Below are 26,203 nucleotides of genomic sequence, written 5' to 3'. Positions count from 1 at the left end.
CAAATTACTGCTGTATATATGTAGATGTTGTGTTTTTGATTGAACACACTGATGAAGGCCATAGTGCCAAAACCTTTTTGTGATACTCTTTATTAGTGATTTTTTGCACTATTTTTGTGTTTATTTGGGCGGCTGCATTTATTAATAAATATTGGTTATCTCACACTGAGTGCTGGCCAACTTTGCTTTTCACAAGAACTTATGGTGCCCTATCCACTCATCCAGGTTCCTCTTTAACAGTGTCATATAGGTGATCTATTTCACATGAATTGGTAGCATGTTCCAAAGACGTGGCAGTCACTGGGAGAGAAATCTGTCCCTCCAGTATGTCCTATTTAAGTTGCAGGTCATATTTAAGTCCCTGGAACGGATAGTCCTAGACCCATTTGATTTACGGATATGCAGTAAGTTTATTAGGTTTGGGTCTTGGGGTGCTGTGGAGGCCAGACATAAGTCTCCCCTAAGAAGTCTATATGATACGGAGTATAGTGACGGATTTTAGTCAGTCTGTGTAAGGGACATGCTGGAGGCCCTTCATCTTTTTTGTTAGAAACCTCTAAGGACTTCCTAATTGCTGTAGATACTTAGTACAGTACATACTGAATGGGGCATTATACTCAATTATGGGCCAGATAAGTGCAGAGTATAAGGGATTATAACTTCTTTTGCTCTTGAGGTGATGCCTTTACTAATCAAGTGAGCTATGTGGAAAGCTTTCCTTACAACGGTAGACATGTGGTGGTTGAAGTTAAGGTTGCGGTCAACCTGTGATCCCAGGTCCCTTACCACTTCATGGGTACTTAGTGTATTGTTATTGATTTGGTAGTGTGCAGGGACATTGTTTGTGCTGCAGGGAATGATGATGCATTTCTTTGCATTCAGTTTGAGACCATGTCTAATCCACCAGTTGTTGGGCTGTGTGAGACCATCCTGGAGTATACTGACATCATTTGAGGATTCAATCATTGCACCTTGTTTGCAGTCCTCTGCAAACTTGGTCAGTCACAACCCTTTAGTTTTGACCTGAACTTCTGAGAAGTATATATCAAACAGTAGAGGGCTCAGCACTGACTCCTGTGGCACCCTGCTGGTAACAGGTCTGATGGTTGATGTGGAGTCACCAAACCATCTTATGACAAACGGGTTTACATTCAGTTTGCTAAGTTTATCAGTAATGTCGAAATGTGGAATTGTGGCAAAAGCTTTTGCCAAGTCAAGGTGTGCTGTGTGCACAGATTTGCCCTCATCAGTGGCCTTGGTCACACTTTCAAAGAAATCCACCAGATTTAACATGCAAGATCTACCCTTCACATAGCCAAATTGGGTAGGGTCCATGGTTTGGAGGTCACCTATGTCTTTATTTATGAAGTCCATAATTATATGTTTCATGGCTTTACAGATGTGGCTCGTCGGGCTTATGGGTCTGTAATCCCTGAGTCTGTTGCTAGGCCACCTTTGTGAAGGGGTATAACTGTAGCTGCTCATCATTCCACAGGAACAAACCTTGTGGTTAGGCTGTAATTGAAAGGGGTATTTAGTGGTGGTAGTAGTTCATGTTTTAGCCTGTTTAGAAGACAGCTTTGAATGTCATCTGGTCCCATCGAGACTGTGTTCTTTGCCTTGGACAGGGCTTGAGGACCTGCTCTTCTAATATGTAGGGTGGGGGTGTTTGGGAGAGGGTTTGTTGTAAGTTAGGAGGGGATAAGGGACTAAAATTTTCACCAAACCTGTCCGCTAGCAGGTTCGCTATCTCTGTAGGGTCAGTGTGTGTGATTCCATTGGTTACATACATAGCAGTAGAAAGCCTTATGGTTATCCTTGGCAGACTGTCAAAGGAGCTCTTGGAGGATTTGATAAGTTGTCTTATTTGCCTGTTAAGGTTGAGGAGGGTGCTTTTTCATTGTTGGGTCCTTTTCTTTGTTTTATTGGACAACAACTTTTTGCATTTATTGTAGAGTTTGTTGATGCAAGTCCACCATGGCAGGTTGATTCTACTTGGGGCACTGGCTTTGATTCCATCTGGTACAGCTGAGTTTATACACTTATGCATGTGATTATACAGGGCTTTAGTGTAAGCTTTGGCATAGTTATCACTTTCAGGTTGGGGTGGGGCTTGGATTTATACCTTCACCTAGGAGGGTATAGTTTTCCTTGAAGTTTTTTATCTGACATCTTTGCCTTGGTTGCATTTAACTGTGTAAAACTCCATTTGTCAGCCTATAATCTTTAGAGTGTGGATTTTAGGGCTGATAAATTATTGTTGCCCTTTTTCAAACCAGTATTAACTTTTGATTTACAGTGATTGGCTTGAATTGCCCTTTTTTCTAGTGGTTGTTACACCAGCAAAAATAATTTCAGAACCGTTGACCCCATTTTCACAGGAGTTCTTTACTGATCCACCAAGGCAGCTGCCATTACAACAAATCTTTTATTAATCCCTAAGTAGTATCTGTTTCTACTATTTTCCTAAGCATTTTTTTTCTTATCTTGTAACCTGAATGTCAGGGAAAACAGTTATGGGGCTGACTGGATATTTGAGGACAGCATTATTACAGTTTGAATATGAACAAGAAACTTTGCATATTCTAAACTCTCTGTTCCCTTTGCAAAGGGAGAACCAAGGTATGTATACAATTAAGATTGGCCTGGTCAGTAGAAGGTGCATCTTGTAGGCCCATCAGTAATATTTTTTTCTAAAATAGTAGAGATTTACTTTTCCAGGGCTGTGGGCATTCTAGTACATTTTCAGTAACACTTTGGAAAATATCTGTACTGCTGCTGTATGGAGTTCTGTAGACTCTTTAGTCAGACATCGTAAATAGGCACCGTTACCTGTAACAAGCTTCCTTCAGGAGAGCTGTACTTCAGAACATCTTATCCTGTGGATGACTGTTTTCTTTTGAAATGTTTTTCTTGCTTCCTTGGTATCTCAAAATGTACCTCAAAGTAAGACAAAAGTTATATGATGTGATCACCACAGCATTAGAACATTGGAAGCATACTTCTCAACTATCCAGATTTTCACAGAAATGTCCAGATTTTTGCCTCATATTTTCGGTCTGTTTCTGCAAAATTTGTGGTTTTCTAGCAAATCATTGAGGACTGAAGTCAAAATAATGACATAAATTTCAGTTTTTGACTTCATATCCTTCATAAAATTCACACTAATGCAAAACCTGTTATTGTATCAACTTTTGAAGTTTGTATGAGCAGTGTTTAAAAAAAAGTCCGTATTTTTTAGCCTTTGTCCCTCCATTCTTCATGGATTTGTCCAAAGTTCTTACTCTAAGAGGTTGAGAAGGTATGAATGGAAGTGTCTTACATCAGATCCTTTTGAGTTTTTCCATCCACAGCCCTCATCTTTTTTCAAGAGTCTTATCAAATAAGCTGGAATGTTAGTTGATTATATAACCTTTATTACATTCTTTGCAATGGGCAAAGGTTGTTTTCTGATGGCTGAACAGAATTGTTTAGGGAAGGAACTAACAAACTTGCACAAAGGATGCTATTTACTGGGAAATGTGAGCAGCATGTTGCAGATGATGGGAATGGCTTTGGGTAATGACTGTTGGAAAATTTGGTGACAGTTTCCAGCATCTGCAAGGAGAGGAGCCCTAATGTCTCAGTCTAGAAAAAGGCATTGTCCAATATCCTGTATTATTAGGGGTATGTTTTACAACTTTTTTATTCCTTTTGTGTTTTCTGAAACTGTATATAGCCTGTGTTTAAAGTTTGCAGTTCTGTATTTTGGTGACATGTTTTGAAGTGATGAGAGTAATTTCTGGTTGATTGCATTAGTTAAGAGCATAATGTGATGCCTTTATCATGATAAAGTTGTTTTATTTCTACAGGTTACTACTTGGCTTCTTTGTTGTGTGTTACCTCCTTGGTGAGAGCGTCTGTTGCTGACCCAGGTAGACTGCCGCAGAACCCTCACATACCTCATTCAGGTAGTGTCAATTTTTTTGCCTCCAGTGTACTCTTTGAATGTTTTTGTTAGCATAGTCAATTTATTGTGAAAATGCATTTTTGAACAGTGTTTTGTATTGCAAGGGAGTCTGTTCTATCCATTTTCTTTTCTTTTTTTCTCTCTCTGTTTTGTTTCCTCAAAAGTCCAACCAATCCAACAAGTACTCTGAGGATGGCTGCTACTGTGACAGCAGGTCATAGAGCCTTAGGGAGATTTTTTATTTTTGCGCATTAGATACTCAGGTAAGCCCCCTTGGACAAATTGTTCCTTTTCAATGGTGACCTGAAAGCACTGCCTGGTTAAATGATTTGATCCAAGTTGCACGGTAGGCAAATTAATGTTTAAACAATAAACCTCTCTACACTGGGCCCAGGAAGCAAATCCTTAACGGGTCAGAACTTTAGCCCTCTGCACTACCAGACTAAGAGACAAAGATCAGAGAAGTGGAATGCTGTTCCATTCACATAGAGGGACAAACCCTGACTATGGCCCAGGCAGCCTGAGTATGATTAGTGGCTTGGGTGACTAATGGAGCAACAAGTAGGGATTGGAATGCCCATCCTTGGTTGGAGGATGTTTTTCAATGCCTGTGGCGAGGCATGATCCAAAGAGGGGAGTTGCTGTCTGACATACTCTATGATGGAGGTGGAGTAAGGGATTGGGTAGGGTATGTAAAGAAAATAAAAATGTATGGATGGATGCAAAGACGGCAAAGCCCCCAGGATGCCCTTAAGATCCATGACTTGCCCCAGCAGTACCAGAGTAAGTCTGGGGGGGGGGGGGGACGGTTAGCTGATAGACCTGCTGCAGACGTGGAGCACTGAGTAGCTGGGCCAGTAGTATGATGTTAAGGAGATCAAGAAAATTTATAAAAATAGATCAGAGAAATAAAAACTTAAAATGTAGGATTGTGTCTTTCCATTCACACATACATTCTATACAATTGTGCAACATGCACAAATTATATAGGTGTATAATTTATATGTACGAAATAGATTGTGTTTCTAATATATAAATGTGTGTGTGTGTGTGTGTGTATGTGTGTGTGTATATATATATATATATATATATATATATATATATATATATATATATATATATATATAAAAAATGTATTATGGGTCTATGTCAGAAGATAGAGTTTTCAGAAACTCGAAATTCATATGTTCGAGACCATATTACAGAGTTTCTGAAAATTCAAGCTTAAAAAAAAAACTACCTTTTTAACTTTTTTGCAGGGGGCAAGCCCCCCTTGCACCCCTTGCAAATTTTAAAATTATGTATGCCAACTCAGAGATCGCATTACAGTGGGGAAAAGCGTAAATTTCCGGATCCTGACTGTACCACGATCTCCATTCAAAAGCTTTGGGTTTTCAAATACTCAATCATATGGTCTCGACCATGTAAATTTCGAGTTTGTGAAAAGTTGTTCATCTGATAAGGACCCATACATTTATATATAATTATATATACATATATATATATATATATATATATATATATATATATATATATATATATGGATAGATGTATATAATTATATATATAGATATATAATTATATATATAGATATATAGATAAACAGATCCTTGTAATGAGGTGCAGTGTTTTTTCTGCTTTAGGGGTAAGAGATATGCCACCATTAAGGAAAAACATTAAACCACAGGGAAAGTAGTACTTCTTGAGCAATGAAGTTGATGGCTAAAACTCCTTAAAATCAGGAAAAAATAACCATCAACTGTAACCAGCCTCACCCGGGACTTCACAGTAATGTAGCACTTTTCACGTAATAAAGAAATAGATGTTTCTTGATTGAAAAATAAACAATATTAAATAGAGGAACACTTTTGTCCTTAACAGAGCTTCTTTAGATGTAACTACAGTGTGCATGACATGTATCAGGCTGGGGTCATAAATGTCTGCTATAGGCTGCTTGACCAAGCTAAAGTAGGATTGTTCTCATTTTTCATGTCTGTTCTGCATCTCTACTCCTATTAGAAGCTAACAGGTTATAGTGTGTGTGCTTTATTCCTTTCCCACGTAGGTAGTGCCTAATTGATACATACACTTTTATATACCTATCATCACTGGCTATGCACACCAATTAGTATGTCATCTTATCTATGATGAGAACATTTTATGTTTGCCATATTTGAAGTGGGCAACAAGAGCTAACAAATACATGACAACTAGTCAAGTTATAACACATCAAGTAATCTACTGTTGTCATAACTGCAGCTAGTCAGGACCACTCTGGGAACTATTTTGCTGTGCCAGTGACTGTGCACCTACCTTGTATTTTTTGGTCAGGTAATGTGCCACCCTTTCTGAGAAAGAATGAATAACACTGTCTAGTGATATATCATTTAGAAGTTTGTGTTAGGAACCATGCAAGGGCTCTTCATGTGCTAGGTCTAAGATACCTTGTATTACTATATGATAGTGAACTAAACAGGGTTAAATATGACTGACTAATTCAGTATACTCCATCTATTGACAAAAGATGAAAAACATAAATGAGTTATAAGAGGTAGGCAACAACATGTGTCATAACTTGAAGTTAATATTTTGAAGACAAATTACTCCATTATGATGATAATCATGTCAGAGTTGTCACAGTTGAAATACATGTCAGGCAGCTCCATGTTTTTCCCACAATGGGAATCTGTGAGCCTGCAGTAAGTGTATGTTGCTTCAGTGCATGCTGCTTAAGATTTTTGCAGAGTTGCCTATGGGAAGTGGAAACAATTACTTTAGAGCTCTCTAATCCGTGATAGCATATACTTGATTATTAAGTATAAGCAGTACAATAATCTGCCTATAACTGTGCCAAGGCTAGATTAATACATACACTTGTATTACAGTACTAATGAAGAATTGGGTGTAATATGAAGATACATCCAAACAGTGCAAATATTGCAGGTTGTAAAACTAACAGAAGCTTAGCCTGTGCTGGGGGGGTAATCACAAATAAGTGTATATTTATTGAAAAGGACTTAATTTATTCAGGAAATGAAGGCACCATAGCCTCATGTGCATAATTTGTGCCTGGGGAGTTTCATTACAAAAACTTAAGTGATAGGAGCCTGGTTGTGTGACCATGCTGATATAAAGGAAAAGGTGTAGTTTATCCTTGAGAAAAATCATCAGTTTAAAGTTGTTATCAAAACTGATGCAAGTAAATAAAGATAAAGAAACCAGAAACTGCTTTAGCCTATCTACCAGTACATAGGTGGGATTTCATCAGATCAGTGGTAAGTAGTACTGTGACATTAAGTGCATTCATATTGTTAATGCCACTGAATAATAAATGAATGTACATGACAAACTTGATGTCAAGACCAGAAGAAAAAGCAACAGGTTTAGCAACATTGAACAGTCTATGTAAACCACCATTCAGTCCTTGTAAAAATTGCTGAAAGAAAATTTTTAAAATGTATGCTTATTAGAAATACTAATACTGACAAATGAATTAGACAAAATTGTTTCAGAAGGCACTGTTACATGTAAATCAAGTACTTCTAAACCCATAATATCTTACCTAATATTTTCGTCCTGGTCCTGTAGTACTCAACCTGTGTGCATGTAATACCAGTCAAAATACATTATGCATGCAGTCAAGAGTTATGAAGAAAATGTAACTGTTAATAAAGCTCATGTGGTCCCGTTTAAGTCTGAGCACAGATTTGATGGAGCAGTTTCTTTTTGGTCCTGGGTGCCAGTAAGCTTTTACATGAATCTACCAAAAAAAAAAGTTCCTTTTTCTCAACTACAGTGACTGGGTTGCTTTTAGTTGGGCCAGTTGTTAGTTTCTGCACAATGTAACGCAAGTTTTTCATTTGATGTATTGATACTATGACAAGATTATTGGTTTTAACAACTGGCTTCATAACTGATGCAATTCTGAGAGAGTCAGTCTAGGATAAGATGGTAGAGAAGACTTCCTGTTTTGCCAGGGGTGGCTTATACCTCTCATATCAGAGATTGTATATACTGGCTATAGTCTTTGCTGCCTCCATAATGCCTTTTCTGGCAGGATCCCCCACTGCTGGATATTCTTACATAACAGACTCAAACTCTTATTTGGACAACACCATCATCGTGGTGACACTACTCAGTGCTAGGAGTCTAAATAGAAGGATGCCAGAACTTGGGGCTGTTTTGCAAGTCAAATTCATTCAGATTTGTATAGTTACCGAGACATGGTTTCAGTATGCAATGATGGAACTCCCTCTGTACTGGGGTTTAGCTCCCGTCATGCCTTCAGACCTTTGGTCAACTCTGAGTAAATATCTGTATTTGTTAGAAACACCATTACCTCACATTAAATTATTCACGTCCCTAACTTGGAACTCCTGGAGATCAAATTGCCATTACCAAATGCAACTACTACTTAATTGCTATATATAGATCCCCATCAAGGTTTCATGGGTCATAGAAATTTCCTTGACACAATCGAGGCATTTAATATCAAACCCAGTACTTCTTTGCTAAAAGACTTTAATTATCCAAGCCTTGATTGGCAGGTGTAGATCTCTAAAAGCAGTTATACTCTGCATTTCCTAGACTTTGTTAATACCAATGTTGAGGAACAAATTGTAAAACTACCCAATTAAACATCTTTAACACTTTCCTTAACCTAGCCCTCACTTGTATCCTACCCCATATCTCCTCATCCCTGATTAAAGCTGACCACAAATTGATCATCTTCTCTGTCAGGCCTAATTGTACTACCCCAGGAGCAAATGAGACCATCTTTGAGGGCTTCTCCAGTGCAAGTCTACTTCAACTAGTAGAAGACATATGTGAACTTCCCAACAAACCCTTCCAGTTAGATGCAACAGCGAGGGCTGATAGATTCACCTCCGACTTTCACCAAGACCTAAACAGCTACATAGAAAAGTCAATACCTATCTGCCCTAAATGTAGAAATACACTTCTCTAGCAGAACTCCAATATAAATAAATTATATAACAAAAAAGGAAAATAATGAAATGGTGCAAGAAATTCCCATCCTCCTACCTCAGGATTGCACTGAAACATTCCAGGAAGGAACTTAAGAGCATTATTAGAAAACGTACAGCAGAAAATGAACTTAAGGTTGCCCCAGATACCAAGGGAAACTACAGCTCTTTCTTCAGCTGTGTCAGAAAAGTTAAGAAATAATGGCCAACAAACCACTGAGCTCATCCTTAATTATGTCATACTTTCTCAGCCATGGGTATAGCCATTTTTTTCCAAATTGTACTTTAAGGTTCTGCACTTTACTACCCATACAGGGCCTACCACTGCAACCACTCATTCATTAGTGTAGCTCTTATCACTTCACATCCACCAATAAACTCTTTAGAATCCCTGTTCACTCCCATAATAAACAGCGATGCGCACATTTTTCAAAGTCTAACTATAAACTCTGGAACAAATTTCCTCATGGCTTTAAAAAGCATCACTGCTCAAATAACATTTGTATCCAAATTAAAGTACTTTCTCTCATCATGCTTGCATTGTCATTGTAGTAAACAATCACCTAACCTGCCAGTAATTGACAGCTTGCATATTAATTCATATGTTGCACACTATGTCCTTGTTCCTTATAAACTCTGTACACTCCTCCTGCCTCCATCAACATTCTGTAATGTATGTAACCTTTTTCTTTGAAGTTGTAAGCATGTTTTGTTCTCTAAACAAATTATTTCTCATGTATATAAAGTGATGCTATTGTCATGCATTGCAAACTGTAATGAATGGTTAATATTGTAATGAATATATATTATAATGCTTGGAATTTTCTGTTGGTTTCTGGAAAATGTCCTGAAACTATTACTGTATAATTTTAAACTAGAGATTTTCTCCCTGAGCCTCCACTGAAAATTGTATTCTTTGCTCAGTCACTTTATACCAGTAAACAAGTAAGTAAATGTTTTTAGGTTTTCTTTTGGCTCTAGGTAACAGAAGTAGGATTTTGATAGGAGAAGACACTGTTTTGTTTTTCACTTCTGCAAACTGAAGCAATATTCTATGTATGTCCTGTTAACAGTAACTGTGTTGTGCTTTACCAAATGTGTCTGCAGTATATGGCTACATGTGGTACAAAGTTACATACTTCTTAACTCAAGTTATGTACATATATTTTAGATAGCTAGCTAGTGAGTCTGTTTTAGGGTTATGCTATATTTTTTTTCCAATTACTATGGCATAAATATGACTTTTTCGAAATTCACTTACAGTATGCCATGTATTGCACAGAATAGCAACATTTGAGGCAGGTGTAAACCCAACATTCACTTTTACAGTCTGTGTATAAAAGTACCTTGGTATCCTGTGCTTTATCTTTTTAACATACAGTACAAATCCTCTCTGTTACAAACAGACTGTATTCTTTTCCATGAAATACATAATATTTAGTTATCTGATATATTTTTTTGCTGTACAATTTTTGTACCTGTGATTTTCAGTAATGATGTTATGGTCAACCCACTCCAGTGTCCCCCCCACCTTTTGCCCATGTCCTGGCCTCCCCACACTGTCAAGATTATTATCATCTTCAAAGCATTTTAATTTTAATCTAAATTATTTTTTAGTTTTATATTTATTTGTAGTCCGTGTCAGTGGAGGGTGTGCTGCACTTGTGGTTGTGCTATCCTTCTGATGAGATGTTAAAACTTGAGACCACATCTGTCTGAGTTAGTTGTAGATCAGGTTTATATAAAGAATCCCACAGAACTTCGCAAAAAAAGAGTAGAGAGTATCCCAGTGCCTTGGCATTTCAGTATGAATACCTTTTGAAGTCTCCCCTAAAAAGATGACACTTGTCAAGTGAGACCAACCTGGTCAACAAAGAATACATAAAATTTTGATTTCTTGTCATGACGAACTGTAAATATGAAGCTGATCATGCAGTACAAGTAATATTCATCATTAGATCACTGTTGTAGTTCCCTTAATTATATGGGTTATATATTTCCCAGGATATGACAACCAGACAGCTTCAAAAGTTACAGGGCAGGGTCGGAGCCTAGATGGCCAACTGAGATCAGTGAATTTTGAGAGCTCCATAAACTAGTATAATAATAATATAGGAAAATTTTTATTATTTTCAAGTTTAAAACATCAGAGATCTATAGATAAACTACCAAACTACATAAATATCAATTTTGGTGGAGATGTACAAAAACATTCCTGTCAAGTAACTTGGAGATATATTGAGTCACTTATGAACAACTCAAGGAATTCTCATCCAGAAGCTGCCTTGAAAAAAGAACTGCAATTGATGACATCTACCTTACAGGAACTATCTTTGAAGATGGATGGTTTTGAAAATGACTTAGAAAACCTCAAATTAAATTCTCAAAAACAGACTGATATTCTTAAGGAACTATTACAGCAACACCATACAAAAATAACAAATATAGAGACTTCTCTAAATGACATTGAAGGGAGACTCAGAAGAATTCCAGAAAGAATTTCTGCTTAAACAGAATACATGGTGGCTTAACAAAATAGATGACTTATAAAACAGGGAAAGGAAAAACAACATAAAGATCTTTGGTCTGCCTGAAAACAGTGAAGGAGAAGACATTATTTTATTCTTAACCTGGATTCCTGAATTTTTAGACTTGAAAGAGGGACTTTCATTTGGAATTGGGCACATAGACCACTGAGGAAACCTGCCTCTAACTCAATAAATACTCCACCTAGATCCATAGTTCTAAAATTTCTTTCATTTCTGGACAAGAAACTAATATTAAATTCTGCTTGGAGAAAATCACACATAAAATGCAATCAAAGCCTGATAAGGTTTGACAATGATTATTCTTCCAGAATACTAGAACAAAGGAAAAAAGTCTGGCCAATAATAAAACTGTTGAAACAAAACATTAAAAAACAGCTGGCCTTTCCAGCCAAAATAAAAATACTTTTTGCCAATGAGATGAGAACCTTTAATGACTTAGAAGAAGCTACTATATTCATCAAAAACAACAACATAGTGTCTATCCCAGATGAAATGGAATGGATGGCCCCTACTCTTAAAAGAATAAAAGAAACAAATCCTTGGACTGATGCTAGAAAGAAGAACAAAAAACAAAAAACTGATTCCAAGATAGCTGTCCAAAAAAAATAACTCTTACAACTACATCTCTCAAAGAATCAACTGTCATCTGTTTTTATTTAAACAAAAGGAGGGATTCTTAAACAACTGAGAAACGGTAATGATTTATTCAGAATGTTCAAAGCGTCCAATAATTCTTCACAAACAAAGTTAGGTCAAGATGGGTTACTATTTACAATATATATAAGCCAAACAAAGCAACATATAATACAAACATTGAAGTTTCTATTCCCCTACTTGAACTCAATAAATACTTATTCTTGTTCATTTTTAATTGATTTTACTTATAATAATTTAAGTAATTAACTAATTCAACAAGGTACCATTCATCAGAGTTCAGACTCAGATGTAACAAATTAACATCATATATAATAGCAGTAACAGTAGAGTTATTTGGAAAAAAAATGCTGTCATGGAGACTAATGCCTTCTTCAGTTAAAGTATGATTTAGAAATGTCATATATATCCTGGTTAAATAATGGTAGCAAATGTCATCATTATTCTGTCTAAATATAGTTAATATCAATTATGGCAGGTATCACAGCTATGAGTGCTATTTGATCAATCCTGATATGGTGTGTGTGTGTGTATACAGCTCTGTCTGGCAGCTAGTACAAATGTCATTATTCTTTTTAAACATAGTTAATATCAGTTGTGGCAGGTATCATAGCTTCGAGTGCTGCTTGACTAAGCCTGACATGGTGTATGTGGATGCAGCTGTGTCTGGCAGCTGTTATATGTTGCCATTTTCATGTCCGGGAAGCTGTGGGTTGCAGCTTGTGATCGAGATTTACTGATGCTTGTGTATTAGGAAGAGACATTTGGTGTTTTAGCCAGGATCCAGGGGAAGGGGGTGGATAGAACTGTGATTTGGGATATTTTGGCAAAGAATGGTTTGTTTGTACATCTGCTGACTGAGAGGTGGGAGGGTTGGAGGAGTGTGTTGTCTCTTGTTGTGGCGGCTTCTTGGGAGATTTTTTTTTTTTTTTTTTTATCTGTTTACTCTCTGTTCTTTTTCTGGCTCTTGCCTCGCTGAAAGGGAGGGAATTTAGGCTTGAAGTTGTAGTGAAGTGAAGCTTTGCTTTCAGGTACATCGTGAGCCTCTGGTATGCAGTACACAGACGCTGCCAGGTTGCTATGGTAACGGAGACAGAGTGACAATAATGCTTAATGGCTTTGCAATGACGTTTTTGTTTTTAAAAAAAAAATATATATATATATATATATATATATATATATATATATATATATATATAAAATAAAAGGGCTGTTTTAAATCACATGTACGCATATTGATGGTCTCCCAACACTTGTTTAGCTCATTAAGTTGATTCTTGATAAAAAAAAAAAAAAAAATTAAAAAAAAAGCGCAATTTTATATTTAAAATGTATTTTGTTCTAAACACATTAAGGACTTACATAAGAGTGGAAGTCTTGAGTTATTGTACCCTTTGCAGTGGTCTGGGAGGTGAGCTTGCTCAAACGTGTTGGGCATATGGGAATAGCTGATTCTAGGGGTGTTTGGGGTTGCTGGGAAGTGCTAGAGAGTCATCAGATTTCCTTCATGGAAATATCTGTGGGAATGGAAAGTGTGTTGAGTGGTTCACTGGCAGAGTGGCCACTGCATTGAACAGGCTGGTAAAATGGAATAGGACAAATACTGGTTTGGATATTTTAAGAACAGGCTGGAAACACACCACATGAGCTAGTGAATGGTATTCTGGCAAAACTGGATGGGCATTGTTGCCCGTGCTTAAAGTACTGATATGTGTGTATGTAAGGATGGAAATATACTTATAACAAATAAGAAACTAGAAGGGTCCCATAATTTAAAGTCTATGGACTGTACAAACATGCTTTGAGGAGCTAATAATAAGAATAAACAATACACCTTGTGGACTCTCAAATAACTAAGCAACAGCCAAAGGAAAAAAACACACACACAATAGTTATATAATATATGATTTTAGTACATCTAGACATACAACATATAATCATCATATAAGATGAAGCAGTCTGCTGAATTTAGATATTAAAGGCAGGATTTAATAGCATGGGCTTGTGTATAATAACACTACTGGCTTAACTTGTCATAAATGACATACACTACATTGAACATCAAGGGGAAGCATGATGATTTTCTTATGTACGTAAATATGCATGACAAGTCATGTAATTGCTTTAACTTCAGTTGCAGTTTTTATAACCAGTCTTGGCCATATATAATACTTAAGTGGTTACCAAGGTAACTAATGTCTTATACATGACATCAAACTGACAAAGTTGTTCAAGAGAATCAATAGAAGCCTGAACTTGAAATATCACAGAATGTAACAATCATATTCTGAACAAATAGTATTAAACTGGCAATAGACACTCAGTTTAATAACATGGGTTTGTGTATAATAACACTACTGTTTTAACTTGTCATAAATGACATACACTATATTGACCATCAAGGAGAAGCATGATGATTTCCTCATATAAGTAAATGTGCATAACAAGTCACATAATTGCTTTAACTTGAATTGTGGTTTTGTAATGCATCTTGACCATACATAATACTTAAGCTGTTACCAAGGTAACTAAAGTTTTATACATGACATCAAACTGGCAAAGTTGTTCAAGGGAAACAGTAGAAGCCTGAACTAGGAATGTCATAGAATGTAACAATCACATTCTGAACAAATAGTATTAAATTGACAATAATCACTCAGTTTAATCTTTGCTGATTATACAAAATAAAATGTTGCCATTTGAATCTAAAAACTTTCAGTATATGCTATAAAATGGCAATTTATGAATATGGAAAGGGAACTTGTAATCATTAATCACAATAAGTGAATTTGTTGTTTTTAACCTATAATTTCACTCATTTTATAATATAAAATGACAGATATGAAAATCCTTATGTATAGGAAATAGGGGGAAGAGGGATGCACTAATAATTAAAATGCACTAACTTTCATCAATGTTTACATAAAACAAACTTTATGCTTTAAGTAAGTTAGCAGCAAACAAAGTGATTACTTAAATGCAGGCAAACAATGAAATATAACTTCTGATATATCTTGTAAAATACATTGTATTATAAACATTAGGTATAAATATTACCATGTACTTATATTAAGTATTATGTTTTGAAAGACTTCATCAATAAGGGTGAATATGTTAAATATCTGTGTGCTTTAATCCTTTACTGATGTTTTATATATGATACATCCTACTTTACTAGGATTGAATTGCATGTCATCTATCTTTCATTTATTTTATTTATTTATTTTTTTTATTTTACATTTGTTGACCAGGCTAGTCTAACTGGATATATGTCCATTTTTAGTAGAGGCCCAGGGAGATAAGCTCCAAGACATGATCCGATACAAAATATAAGTACAAACAAACATCAGATATAATTAAAAAAAATAGCAATTATCATAGTAAAAAGTCATCAACAATGGTAATGTGCAGTACAACCTAGAGGTTTTAACAGGCTGTACACTGAGGTTAAGAGTAAATACAGTACAAATTGAGTGTATGGAGACATAGTACAGGTTAAGTCAGAAATAAAAAAAAAGGAAGTTGGATGTGTAGTGATGATAAAATGGATTTACTTAACATAAGGTATATAAAGAGGATAAAAATAATGTAAAAAAAGGTGGATAAGAAAAACTATAATAAGACAGAAGATGTAGCAGAGGATAGTAAGGACTAGATAGGTAAGTCGAGTTTGTAGAGGTAGAGGACTAGTCTGGTTTGGAACAGGGGCATAGCCAGTATGATTTGAGGTAAAGTTTAAGTCTGTTTTTAAAGAGAGATAAAGAGGTGAGTGAGGAGAGGTCATTAGGAAGATGATTCCAGGATTTACCTACAGTGTTAGAGAAGAGAGAATCCCCAGCCCTGTTATTAGGTTTAGATGTGTATACAAGAAGTTTGTGTGATGAGCGTAAGGACTTCAGATTTTTATAGGGGGTGATGAGGCTAGATAAACTTGGAGTATTGGAAGGTTTATAAAACATGTTGTGGGCAATGGTTAGTTGGTGAAATTTAATCAGGTGTTGTAGTTCTAACCATCCTAGCTGGTTTAAGTTTATACAGTGGTGGGTTCGAAATGGGTTGCCTGTAGCAAATCATGCAATGTTATTATAGGACATTTCTAATTTGCTGAGGTTATTCTTGGAGAGATTAGTAAAAATGGGTGAGGCATAATGAGTGTAGAGATCAAATGAGTGTAAACGATAGTTTTAGCAGTAGGGGAAAGGAAGGGTTTAATCCTATAGAGAGTGCCAATTTTTTTGTTGACAGTCTTTATAGTATTGTTGATGTGGATGTCGAAGTTCAGATTATTGTTGATGGTGACCCCTAGTAGTTTGGTGGTGGAGTCTGGAGATATTATAGTACCATTGGTAGATGTCACAGAGAAATGAAGAGGAGAGGACTTTTGAGTAGGTGTGAAGAGGAGGAGTTTGGTTTTCTTTGGGTTCAAAAGAAGGCAATGCTGAATGAACCATTGTTCAACTACGTTGAATACTTTTTGGGTGAGAGAGTGAAGGGCATGGGAGGATGTAGCTGAGCATAATAGTGTGGAGTCAGCATATTGTATGTAAGTGGCTTGTGGGATAGCTAGATGAAGGTCTTTAATAAATGTAGAGAAAAGAAGAGGTCCTAGTATAGACCCCTGAGGGACACCTAAGGTAATGGGTAGATGGGTGGTTAAAGTGTTATGCCAAAGTACTCCTTGCTGTCATTTGTCAAGGTAGGATTGGAACCATTTTATGGAAAGTGGGTCTAATGACAGAGATTTTAGTATGTTAATGAGAATCTGGTGGTTTACCATGTCAAATACTTTAGACAGGTCGATAAATAGAGCGGAAGAAAGATTATTCAGGTTTAGGTGCCTCTTAATGTAGTCAGTAAAGGAAAGGAGGGCAGTGGTAGTACTGTGTGAAGGTCTGAAACCATGTTGACAGTTGGAAAGTAAATTGTTTTTGATTAAGTGGTGGAGTAGTTGCTTATGGATACATTTCTCCATAATTTTAGCTAAAGGAGAAAGTAGGGCAATGGGGCGATAGTTTGATAGCTCAGTGGAATGTCCACCTTTTATGTAGGGGGATAATATGGGAGACTTACCATAAGGTGGGGATGTAACCTTCAGTAATAGTTCTGTTGATTAGTGTGGAAATAGGATAGGCAATAGCCTTGGATGATAGCTGTAGATATTCAGAAGGCAGTAGGTCTGCAGAAGTAGAGCATAGTTTCAGTTTATTCAAAAGCGTTTGAATAAATGTGGTTGGGACAGGTTTGAAATGAGAAGTGTGGGGTGGTGTAGAGGAGTATGAAGGCAGTATGAAGGTATTTATGTGATAGTTGACTAGCTAGTGTTTGGATAGCATCTGTAAAGAAGGTGTTGAAGGTATTAGCTGTATGGATGGGATTTTTCCGCTCTGTATTTTGAGGGTTTGGTGTAGTGGATTGACCTGGGCGGAGTAACTGCTTAATGCTAGCCCAGAATTTCTGTGGGTTGCTGTGATTAGGTTGTTGATATTGCAAGTAGTAGTTTTGTTTATCAGAAAGTGTGGCCTTCTTAGTGTCATTTCTTAGTGTCTAAAGGTTTGTTGGTCAGCAGGGTTTTTAGTCATTCTCCATTTGGCCCAATGTTTATTTCTGAGACTAATTTTGTGTTTGGTTTCATAAGAAAGCCATGGAGCAGACTTGGCCTTAATTCTAATAGATCTGGTTGGAGCGTGGTGATTAAGAATGGCAAGGAAGGTCGAATTAAAGAAATTAACGGCTTCATCTAATGGAAGTTGTTTTAAGGGAACCCAATTGCATGCTCTTAGGTCCATTTGGAATAGATCAGGGTTAAATTTCTTTTTGGATCTAATATGTCTGATAGAGATTGAAGTGGGGGTGTTGGCTTTGTGTCTGATGATGTAGGTAAGTGAGTGGTCACTTGTATCATCAGGGAGGGTTCCAGAACCATAGTAGTGAGTATGATTGTGAGAATCCAGTCTAATATGCTTGCTTTCTTGTTAGCTTTATTTATTCTGGTGGGGGAGGTAATGGTTTGAGAGAAACCATATAGGTTTATGTGGGTGGTAGGAAGACTTCTGCAATAGGAATTCCAGTCTAAATTTATATCATCTAGGATTATGGTTTCTTAAGGCAGGTGTTGGGATAGTCAGCAGAGGATATTTTCCATTGTGGCGATGATATTTCCAGGGGGCAGATACATGCAGATAATATAGATTGATTTAGCATTAAGTTCAAGTTTAGAGATGAGAATCTCAGTATAGGAATCTAGGGGTAGATTACAGCTCTGTGGTTAATTGAAAGCCAGATTTAAATAGAATAGCAACCCCACTGCCTTTCTTAGCTACTCCAACTCGTAGGATATTATATCCAGGTGGGATAATTTCATTATCTTTGATGACAGGTTTTAGCCATGTTTCTGTTAGGCAGATAGTATCAAAGGAATATACTTCTGGGAGAGCATGGAGTTGAGTCGCTTTGTTGTTAATACTACGTATATTAAGATAAGCTAGTAGGAGAGAGTTAGAAGGTTTAGTAAGGGGATAATTGCTTGATTGATTATGATTATGAAGAGAGATAGGGGTTGCTGTTGGACCAGGGTTAGGATGAATATCACCGTCCTTTACTGTGAGGAGTTGTACAAGATACCTTGGGTTAGGGAATTTGCTGTATAGAAGTAACACTCTTTTGAGATATAGTGTATTATATTTAATGTGTAGTGTTCTATGATACTTTGCAAGTAGGTAGCTAGGTGAGCATGTTATGTTTGCATGGTTATGCAGGTTTGGTAAGGGCTGAGAGTTGGTTTGTTGGTTGGGGTAGTTAGTATGTGGATATATTGGGTGCTCATGTGAGGAGAGTAAATAGGCAAAGGTTAGAAGTGGTAGTGGTAAAACAGTGAATAAGAGTAGAGTTTGAAAAAGGTTGGTTGGATTAGCCATTGGGAAGGATTAGCTATTTGTTGTATATATGTGGAGATATACGTATTTAAGGTGAGAGTGTGTAAAGATAGGAGGAAGTGGTGGTTATGGAGGGGAGTGGTTAAAGATAGGAGATGAAAGAGAAGTTGGCCAATTGGAAATGTGGAGAGGGTAATGGGAAGAGGTGTGGTTAGAAAGTATAAGAGTAGGACCCCTGGGGGTGGGTGAGAATTGGGGGCAGGGAACGGGTAGACACAGAGACTGGAGCAGTTGTAGAGGAAAACAATCAGCAGGACTAATATGTGAAGGTAAGCTTTAAAAGTCAGGTGTGGTAAAGGCCAGAGAGAAGCGATCCTAGGAAAGGTAGTAGTAGACATGTAGTAGAAAAGAATAAGGTGGGAGAACAGGATAGCAATGCAGGTACAGTAGGAGAAATAGGGTAAGTAGCTATTTAATAGAGAGGATGAGAAGGGGTTGAGGCTGGGTAAAGGGTGCCACCTAGTGGACAGGCCTAAAAATGCAGGCAGAATGTAAGAACGAGTCAGATGGAGTAATCAAGGGAAAGGTGGGTGCTTAGTCAAAAAGATGGAGTCTAAAGAGGATGGGAGAGAGAGAGTGATTTATGTACAGAGTGGGGGGGAGGCTGCTGGCTGTCTTAGCTCAATACATAATCCATGTAAATATTAACTGCTTATACAATAAGTAGACATTTATATTGTATTAGAATTCTGTCTAATCTACAATAGTACTACATCTGTTCAAAATAACAAATATTGCTTATTCCCATTACAAATATTCTCCATATGATTCATTCATTTTATGGAGCTCAGATGTTCTGGATTGTCAAGTTACGAGTAATAATCTGATGGACTTAGGTTTATCCATCCGATTAGGAATGATTTTCATCCCATGGCTAGTACGGATCTTAGTTTTGTTAACATTTATTAGTTTAAATTTGTTATTTCACAAAAACATTTTTAGTATGCCTGATCAAAACATTACTTTATTGGTAAGCACTCAAAAGTATAAAACTGATAATTTCCTTTAAAAGCTCAAACATATACTTTATAGTTATCAGAGGAAAATGTTTAATAGTCACAATAAAACAAAAAATACATAGTTTAAATAACCTAAGATGGATTTAACTTCATTATCTTTAAATACCAGTGGCTTAAACAATCCTAGCAAGAGATCAAATCAAATGAAATATTTAAAACTGAACAAAGCACAAATTGTCTTCCTTCAAGAAACTCGTTTCAAAACAAATGACAATTACAAATGGAATCCTAAGGAATATATGATATTGGTGTAATCCACTTATAAGACAAAAGATAAAAGGGGTAACAATATTATGGATAACAAATGTGATTAACCCAGAAATCATTTATAAGTATGAAGATAAAGAAGGCCTTATGGCATTAGTAATAGTTAAATATAATAGAATATGGACCCTAGCCAATCTATACTGGTTCCCAGGCATTGGATCAGGAACTGCTAAAAAACACTTGGATTTCATTTCTGATAATTATAAAGGCAACTTAATATTAGGAGGAGATTTTAACTGTATATTTGATGTTTCTGAAACTACAAATAAAAGACTGCTGTATATATCTGCTGTATCAAAAGCTTTAAACAAGTGGGTAGAATCATTTCATCTTGTAGATACTTTCAAATTTAAAGAAGATAAATCTTTGTTGTTTTCACATCAAGATCATAGATTTGGTACCCAAACTAGAATAGATACAATATTTTCTGCCCATGATTTACCCTCTAAAATTATTAATTTCTCAATCACTCCCTGCCCCTTTTCAGACCACAGTTCATTGATGCTAAAACTTCAAAATCAGTGCAAACCATTAATTTCTCAATCACTCTCTGCCCCTTTTCAGACCACAATTCATTGATACTAAAATTTAAAAAACGGTACAAACCATTAATCTCGAACTCCAGAATTCCAGCATATATAACTGAAATTAAAGAGTTCAAACCCTGGTTATTTTCTGAATTACAGTTCTTCTTAGATATTAATTACACCATAGAGATAAATAAAATATTGATATGGGACTCATTAAAAGCTTATATATGGTAAAACCCTAACTTGGTATAAAAAAATCAGAGAATGGGATTCTGAATTATTAGATTTACAATCCAGACTTTTGTCAGTAAAAGCTGAAAAAAATCAAAATCATTTGGAGATGAAGAAGAAAGTAGAAGTATTAAACAATACATACAGCAAAATTCTAACACATAAAACTAGTTTATCTTTAGAAAGACTAAAATTTAATACCTTGGCCACTTTTCCTAAATATCTACATAATTTATCCACAAGATCAAAATACAATCAAAAGCCAATGACATTAAAAGCATCTTCCATGAAAAGAAAGGGAAAAATGTCTCGGATATGGGTGACATTCTTGATGCCTATAGAAATCACTATAAGGAACATTTCCAAAAAGAAAAAAAAAAAATATATATATATATATATATATATATATATATATATATATATATATATATTGATCAATTAAATCTAGATGAAAATGTTCTAATATAGCAAAAAATGCCAGAAAATTTAAAAGTAAATCTGCAGGCACCCATATCCTACAAAGAAATTACAGATACAATAAAAGAGGGTAAAAATAATAAAACTCCAGGTATAGATGGCATAATTATGGAAATATATAAACTTTTTACTTCAAGTATATTATCCCTCTTCCATAAAACTCTGTAAAACAATGAATAATGATCAAACTGGATTTATATATCATAGACACGCATGACGATATTAAAAGGATAATTTCTCTTATAGATTATGTTAATAAAGAAAATAAAGAAACACTCATAATTGATTTAGATATAGAGAAAGCATTTGAATCCCTAAATTTGGACTATTTATTCAAAATCCTGGTGTTGTTTGAATTTCCTCCTTCCTTTGTTCATCTACTAAAGAATATATATACAAATAATTTAGCGTATGTTAAGCTAGGTCCTTTCACCTCTGAATCTATACATATAACAAAGGGTACTAAACAGTGATGTCCTGTGTCACCGATTCTGTTTGCTTTGGCTATTGAAATATTGGCAGATTCAATACGTAACAATACAAAAATCAAAGGAGTAGATGTTTATGAACAATACAATTCTAAAGTAATGCTCTTTGCTGATGCCATATTATTAACATTATCCAATACAAAAGAGACATTAGAAGAATTAGATATTTTAATTTACACATTTTACAGGACTTCAGGACTCCATTTCACTAAATCAAAATTATTATTTATAAATAAAAAAAAGAATTGCAGATGAAGGGGAATCACATTATAGGGAAACAAGAATCCACCTTAAAATATCTAGGAATTGAGTTATGTAAGGATAATAATGAATTGGTCTCAAAAACTACAATAATATCAAAGCAATTAAAATCTCAGTGGAAAAGTAGAACAAAATAATGTTAACATTTGAAGATAAACTACAGTTAATAAAAATGGTATTACTACCCAAGATTCTATATATAGCTTTGAGAATGCAGCTGTTACCAGAAAGGAATATACTCAAAGAAATAAACTCATGCCTAATAAAATTTTTATGGTTTTCCAAAAGAAACAGAATAGCTTTAATGCATCATATCAGACCATGGAAACAGGGAGGATTAAACTTTCCTGATATAGAAGCATATATAAAAGCATCAATATCTAAAACAATCTCAGATTGGATAAGTCCAAATTATTATGCAAATTGGAAAGAATTACTAACTGTAATATTAATAAATGAATTTGATTTACAAAAAAAATTCAAACAGATAAAAACAATTTGCCATGGCACATCTGTATTAGTATGTAATATAACATAAGTAAGCCCACTAAAACTCGTATGATTAATTATTACATTGACTTATTTAGGAAAATTATTAATGCAAATATAGATTTAAAAATTGTTTGATCTTTTAACACCATTCATAGTTACAAATAGCTATCTGCATAAAATATACAGAGAAATAATTAATTCCTGGGAACAGAAAGGATTTGTGTTGGTTTCAATGTATCAAAGTACTAAAAGTTCTGGATATGCAAACAGTAGAAACAACATACAAAATTCTACAACAAGATTGGCTAACTATGCAAAGCATTCTGATGTATTCTCAAGATTTATGCAGAATAATTAGTAATTCTTCATTTAAAAAAATACCTAAACTTACAAAATACCTATATGAAATCATATATAATGATTATGACATAGGAATAGTATTTTGAAATTTTACAAGATATTGATAAATTATAAAACAACACCCAAATCCTCATATTGGAATTATATAACAAAAGGACACTTGTTACAGCTAACTGAAGAAATTAAATCAAATATTTTATTATCAATAAAACATACATCCTTTACACAATGCTAGAATTTTTTTTAATTGGAAATGCTTGGACAGAGCATTCTTAACTCCAGATAGAATTACTAAAATTAATTCTTCCACAAAGAGAATATGTTGGAGGTGTGAGCAAATACACAATGCAAATTGGAATCGCATTTTATTTGACTGTGTTAAAATTAAGCCATTTTGGAATGGTATTAAAAACTTTTTACAAGCTTTATTTAATGAATTGTTTAACTCATTTAAAGCTCTAATATTATTAAATGTGTACGAAGATCCTCATTTGAATGAGCCAAATATGTATCTAGTATGGACGATACTTGCAATCTTAAGGAAGTGTATAACAAGAAGATGGAATACAAACACAATACCGCCTTTGGAAGACTTCTACACCTTACTGAAGACCACAACGTTGTTGAAAATTAAAGAATTTAGTTTTCATCCTAAGCCATTTATTAACAATCCATGGAAAAAAGTCTTATCCTTGCTTGACACTTTACAATAAATGTGATAACTGGATTGTTATGCCTTTAAAGTAATTGTATATATCGAGCTGTGTTATAGTGTCAGGCTGATGTAAATAGTTATTAAGATATTATATACAAATACTATGGAATTTATTCAACTGTATTTGAAAAATAAAATTTTGAAAAAAAAGTTTCAGGGCACTTTCCATTTACCCTAACCACTATACTGCTCGAGGAGTGCAGTATAAACTCTAGGATGCTAACCTTTCAAAACTGTCCTGCCATCAAAGTATGCAGTTCTTAGCAGCCTTCAATGATTGATCAGCTAGTGTTTCACCAAGTCGAGGAAGATAAGTACCCTGGTGAGGAAAATCTTCTATTGTGTCAATGTTTGTGAAGAAAAGTTTACTTTTTTCAAATTATAATATAACCAAAAAGTAAAAAGGTCACACAGAGAAACCAATTCATAAAAACTACAAGAACCTAGCCAAGCTAGAGTTTTCACTGTGTGACACCTTAAACCTTCTATAGTAGAGGTCCATGGAATGTATGCAGTGATCCCTTAAGGACATCAAGTGTTTCAGCTGTATGGCTTCTGAATGTCCAAAACTTTGTACTTTAGTAGACACCTTAATGGTTATGGACATTAGCCAAGTTTAAAGACCCTGTGTTTCTAGAGCATAGACAAACAGCCCAATTATGCTGTGCCAACAAGATGATAAGAAGGCCGAAACGTACATGTTCGCAACTAGTCGGTTTGGCTTTATTGGCCTGATCTGTCCATACAGACTTAAAAAGGAAAAAGTAAAACGTTCTGAGTATTCAGAAGCCATATAGCTGAGACACTTAATGTCCTTAAGGGGTCATTTGCATATATCACATGGGCCTCTGTTACAGGAGGTTTAAGGTATTACACAATGAAAACTCTTAACTTGAGTAGGTTTTCTTGTAGTTTTTACTAATTGCTTTGTCTGTGTGCGATTTTCAATTTTTGGTTTAGTTGTTGATTGAGATGTTCTGCAAACACCCTAATGTTCATGGACATCAGCTGAATTTAAAGACTCTGTTTCTAAAGCATAAAAACAGTCTACTTATGCTGTGCTGGTGATATTATAAAGATGACAGAAACGTGCTTGACAATAGCTATTGTGGCTTAGCTTTACTGGCCTGAATCTCTCTGTAAAGACTTAAAAAGCAAAAGTAAAAAGTCATGGGTATTCAGTAGCCATATAGCTGAAACAGTTGATGTCCTTAATGGGTCATTTGCATATATCTCATAGGCCGCTATTACAGCAGGTTTAGTGTATCACAAATATATCACAGGCCTCTATTAGAGCAGGTTTAAGGCATCACAAGTTATAATTTGAGGGTAGTGGAGTTTTTAGTGGTTGTCAGTAAAGATGTCAGTTAGAGACGTATACTTTTAGTCAGGGTTCCCTGTTGGGAAATCTTTTAAAATCACTTTTTTTTGAGAAAAGGTTATATTTTTTGGTCAGAAGTTTTAGCTAGAGAGTTAGTACTTGAAGTTTTGAAGGTTGTCATTAAAAAAAAATGTACCTCAAAACTTAAAATTTCCATTCAGGTAGTTCACAGATTCTTCAAGGCTCTACTTGCCTGTTAGGCACTTTTACAGCGGAGCATGGTCCAGGCTTTGACTCTTTGGTTCTTCCCTCCTCAATCTGCAGGAACAAAAAAGTTCTATGTGAGTCTTTGGTCGTTACGCCAGCTACCTCAGTGACTCTGCTACAAATGAGTGATACTATTTTGGTCATTTCAGATACTTTCGACCATTCATCAATTTTTGTTAATTCCTCTGATGTTGCTCCTCTAGAAGCTACTAAGGACCAGGAGATGGGCACATCCCCTGAGGCTGTTTGGCTGCTGATTTTGGCCAAGGGAGAACCATGCTATTCAGTGTTACAGTAGGGACCTGATGATGGTGTACAGCATAGCCACCCTAAGGAGCCTGATTCAGGGATGCAGCCCATCCTCAGGTCAGTCTTTTTCTGGGGGAGAAGGGTGTCCCATGAAAGCAAAACAGAACAGAAAGTTAGTCCTTTTTCTTCTTTTTCACGTAGGATGGAGAGGGAAGATTAGCTGAGTTTTGATAAGGGCTTGTTTTCAAGCCTTTCATAGTTTCATAGGTAAATTACTAGGCTTGCTGTCCTTGTGGGCTATTTTAAGCCTAGCCAGTTTCCCTTTTGGTACTTGAATTAACATATCCGATTTGGTGTTAGATTGGCCTTACCCATCCCATGGTCAGAATTACTGGGATCATACCATAGATAATTTGAGGGAATGCATATCAGCAATACCTGGAGTAAAACACACAAT

The 26,203-nt window shown here is 35.6% G+C and overlaps 1 protein-coding gene across 1 annotated transcript in view; it reads left to right on the top strand.

Moving 5' to 3' along the window:
• The window catches only part of ZDHHC21 (zinc finger DHHC-type palmitoyltransferase 21), a 1,352,192-nt gene that overhangs the window by 376,850 nt on the left and 949,139 nt on the right, over nucleotides 1–26,203 (top strand). Inside the window, exon 3 of the mRNA XM_044061254.1 lies at nucleotides 3,852–3,950. Coding sequence (XP_043917189.1) covers nucleotides 3,852–3,950 — 99 coding nt within the window. The remainder of the gene's footprint in view (nucleotides 1–3,851; nucleotides 3,951–26,203) is intronic.

The sequence above is a fragment of the Protopterus annectens genome, chromosome 2.part0, assembly GCF_019279795.1.
Source record: "Protopterus annectens isolate FY-2018-M chromosome 2.part0, PAN1.0, whole genome shotgun sequence".
Classification (NCBI taxonomy): domain Eukaryota; kingdom Metazoa; phylum Chordata; order Ceratodontiformes; family Protopteridae; genus Protopterus; species Protopterus annectens.
Note: the sequence above shows the minus strand (reverse complement) of the source record. Positions and strands in the feature narration are given on the sequence as shown.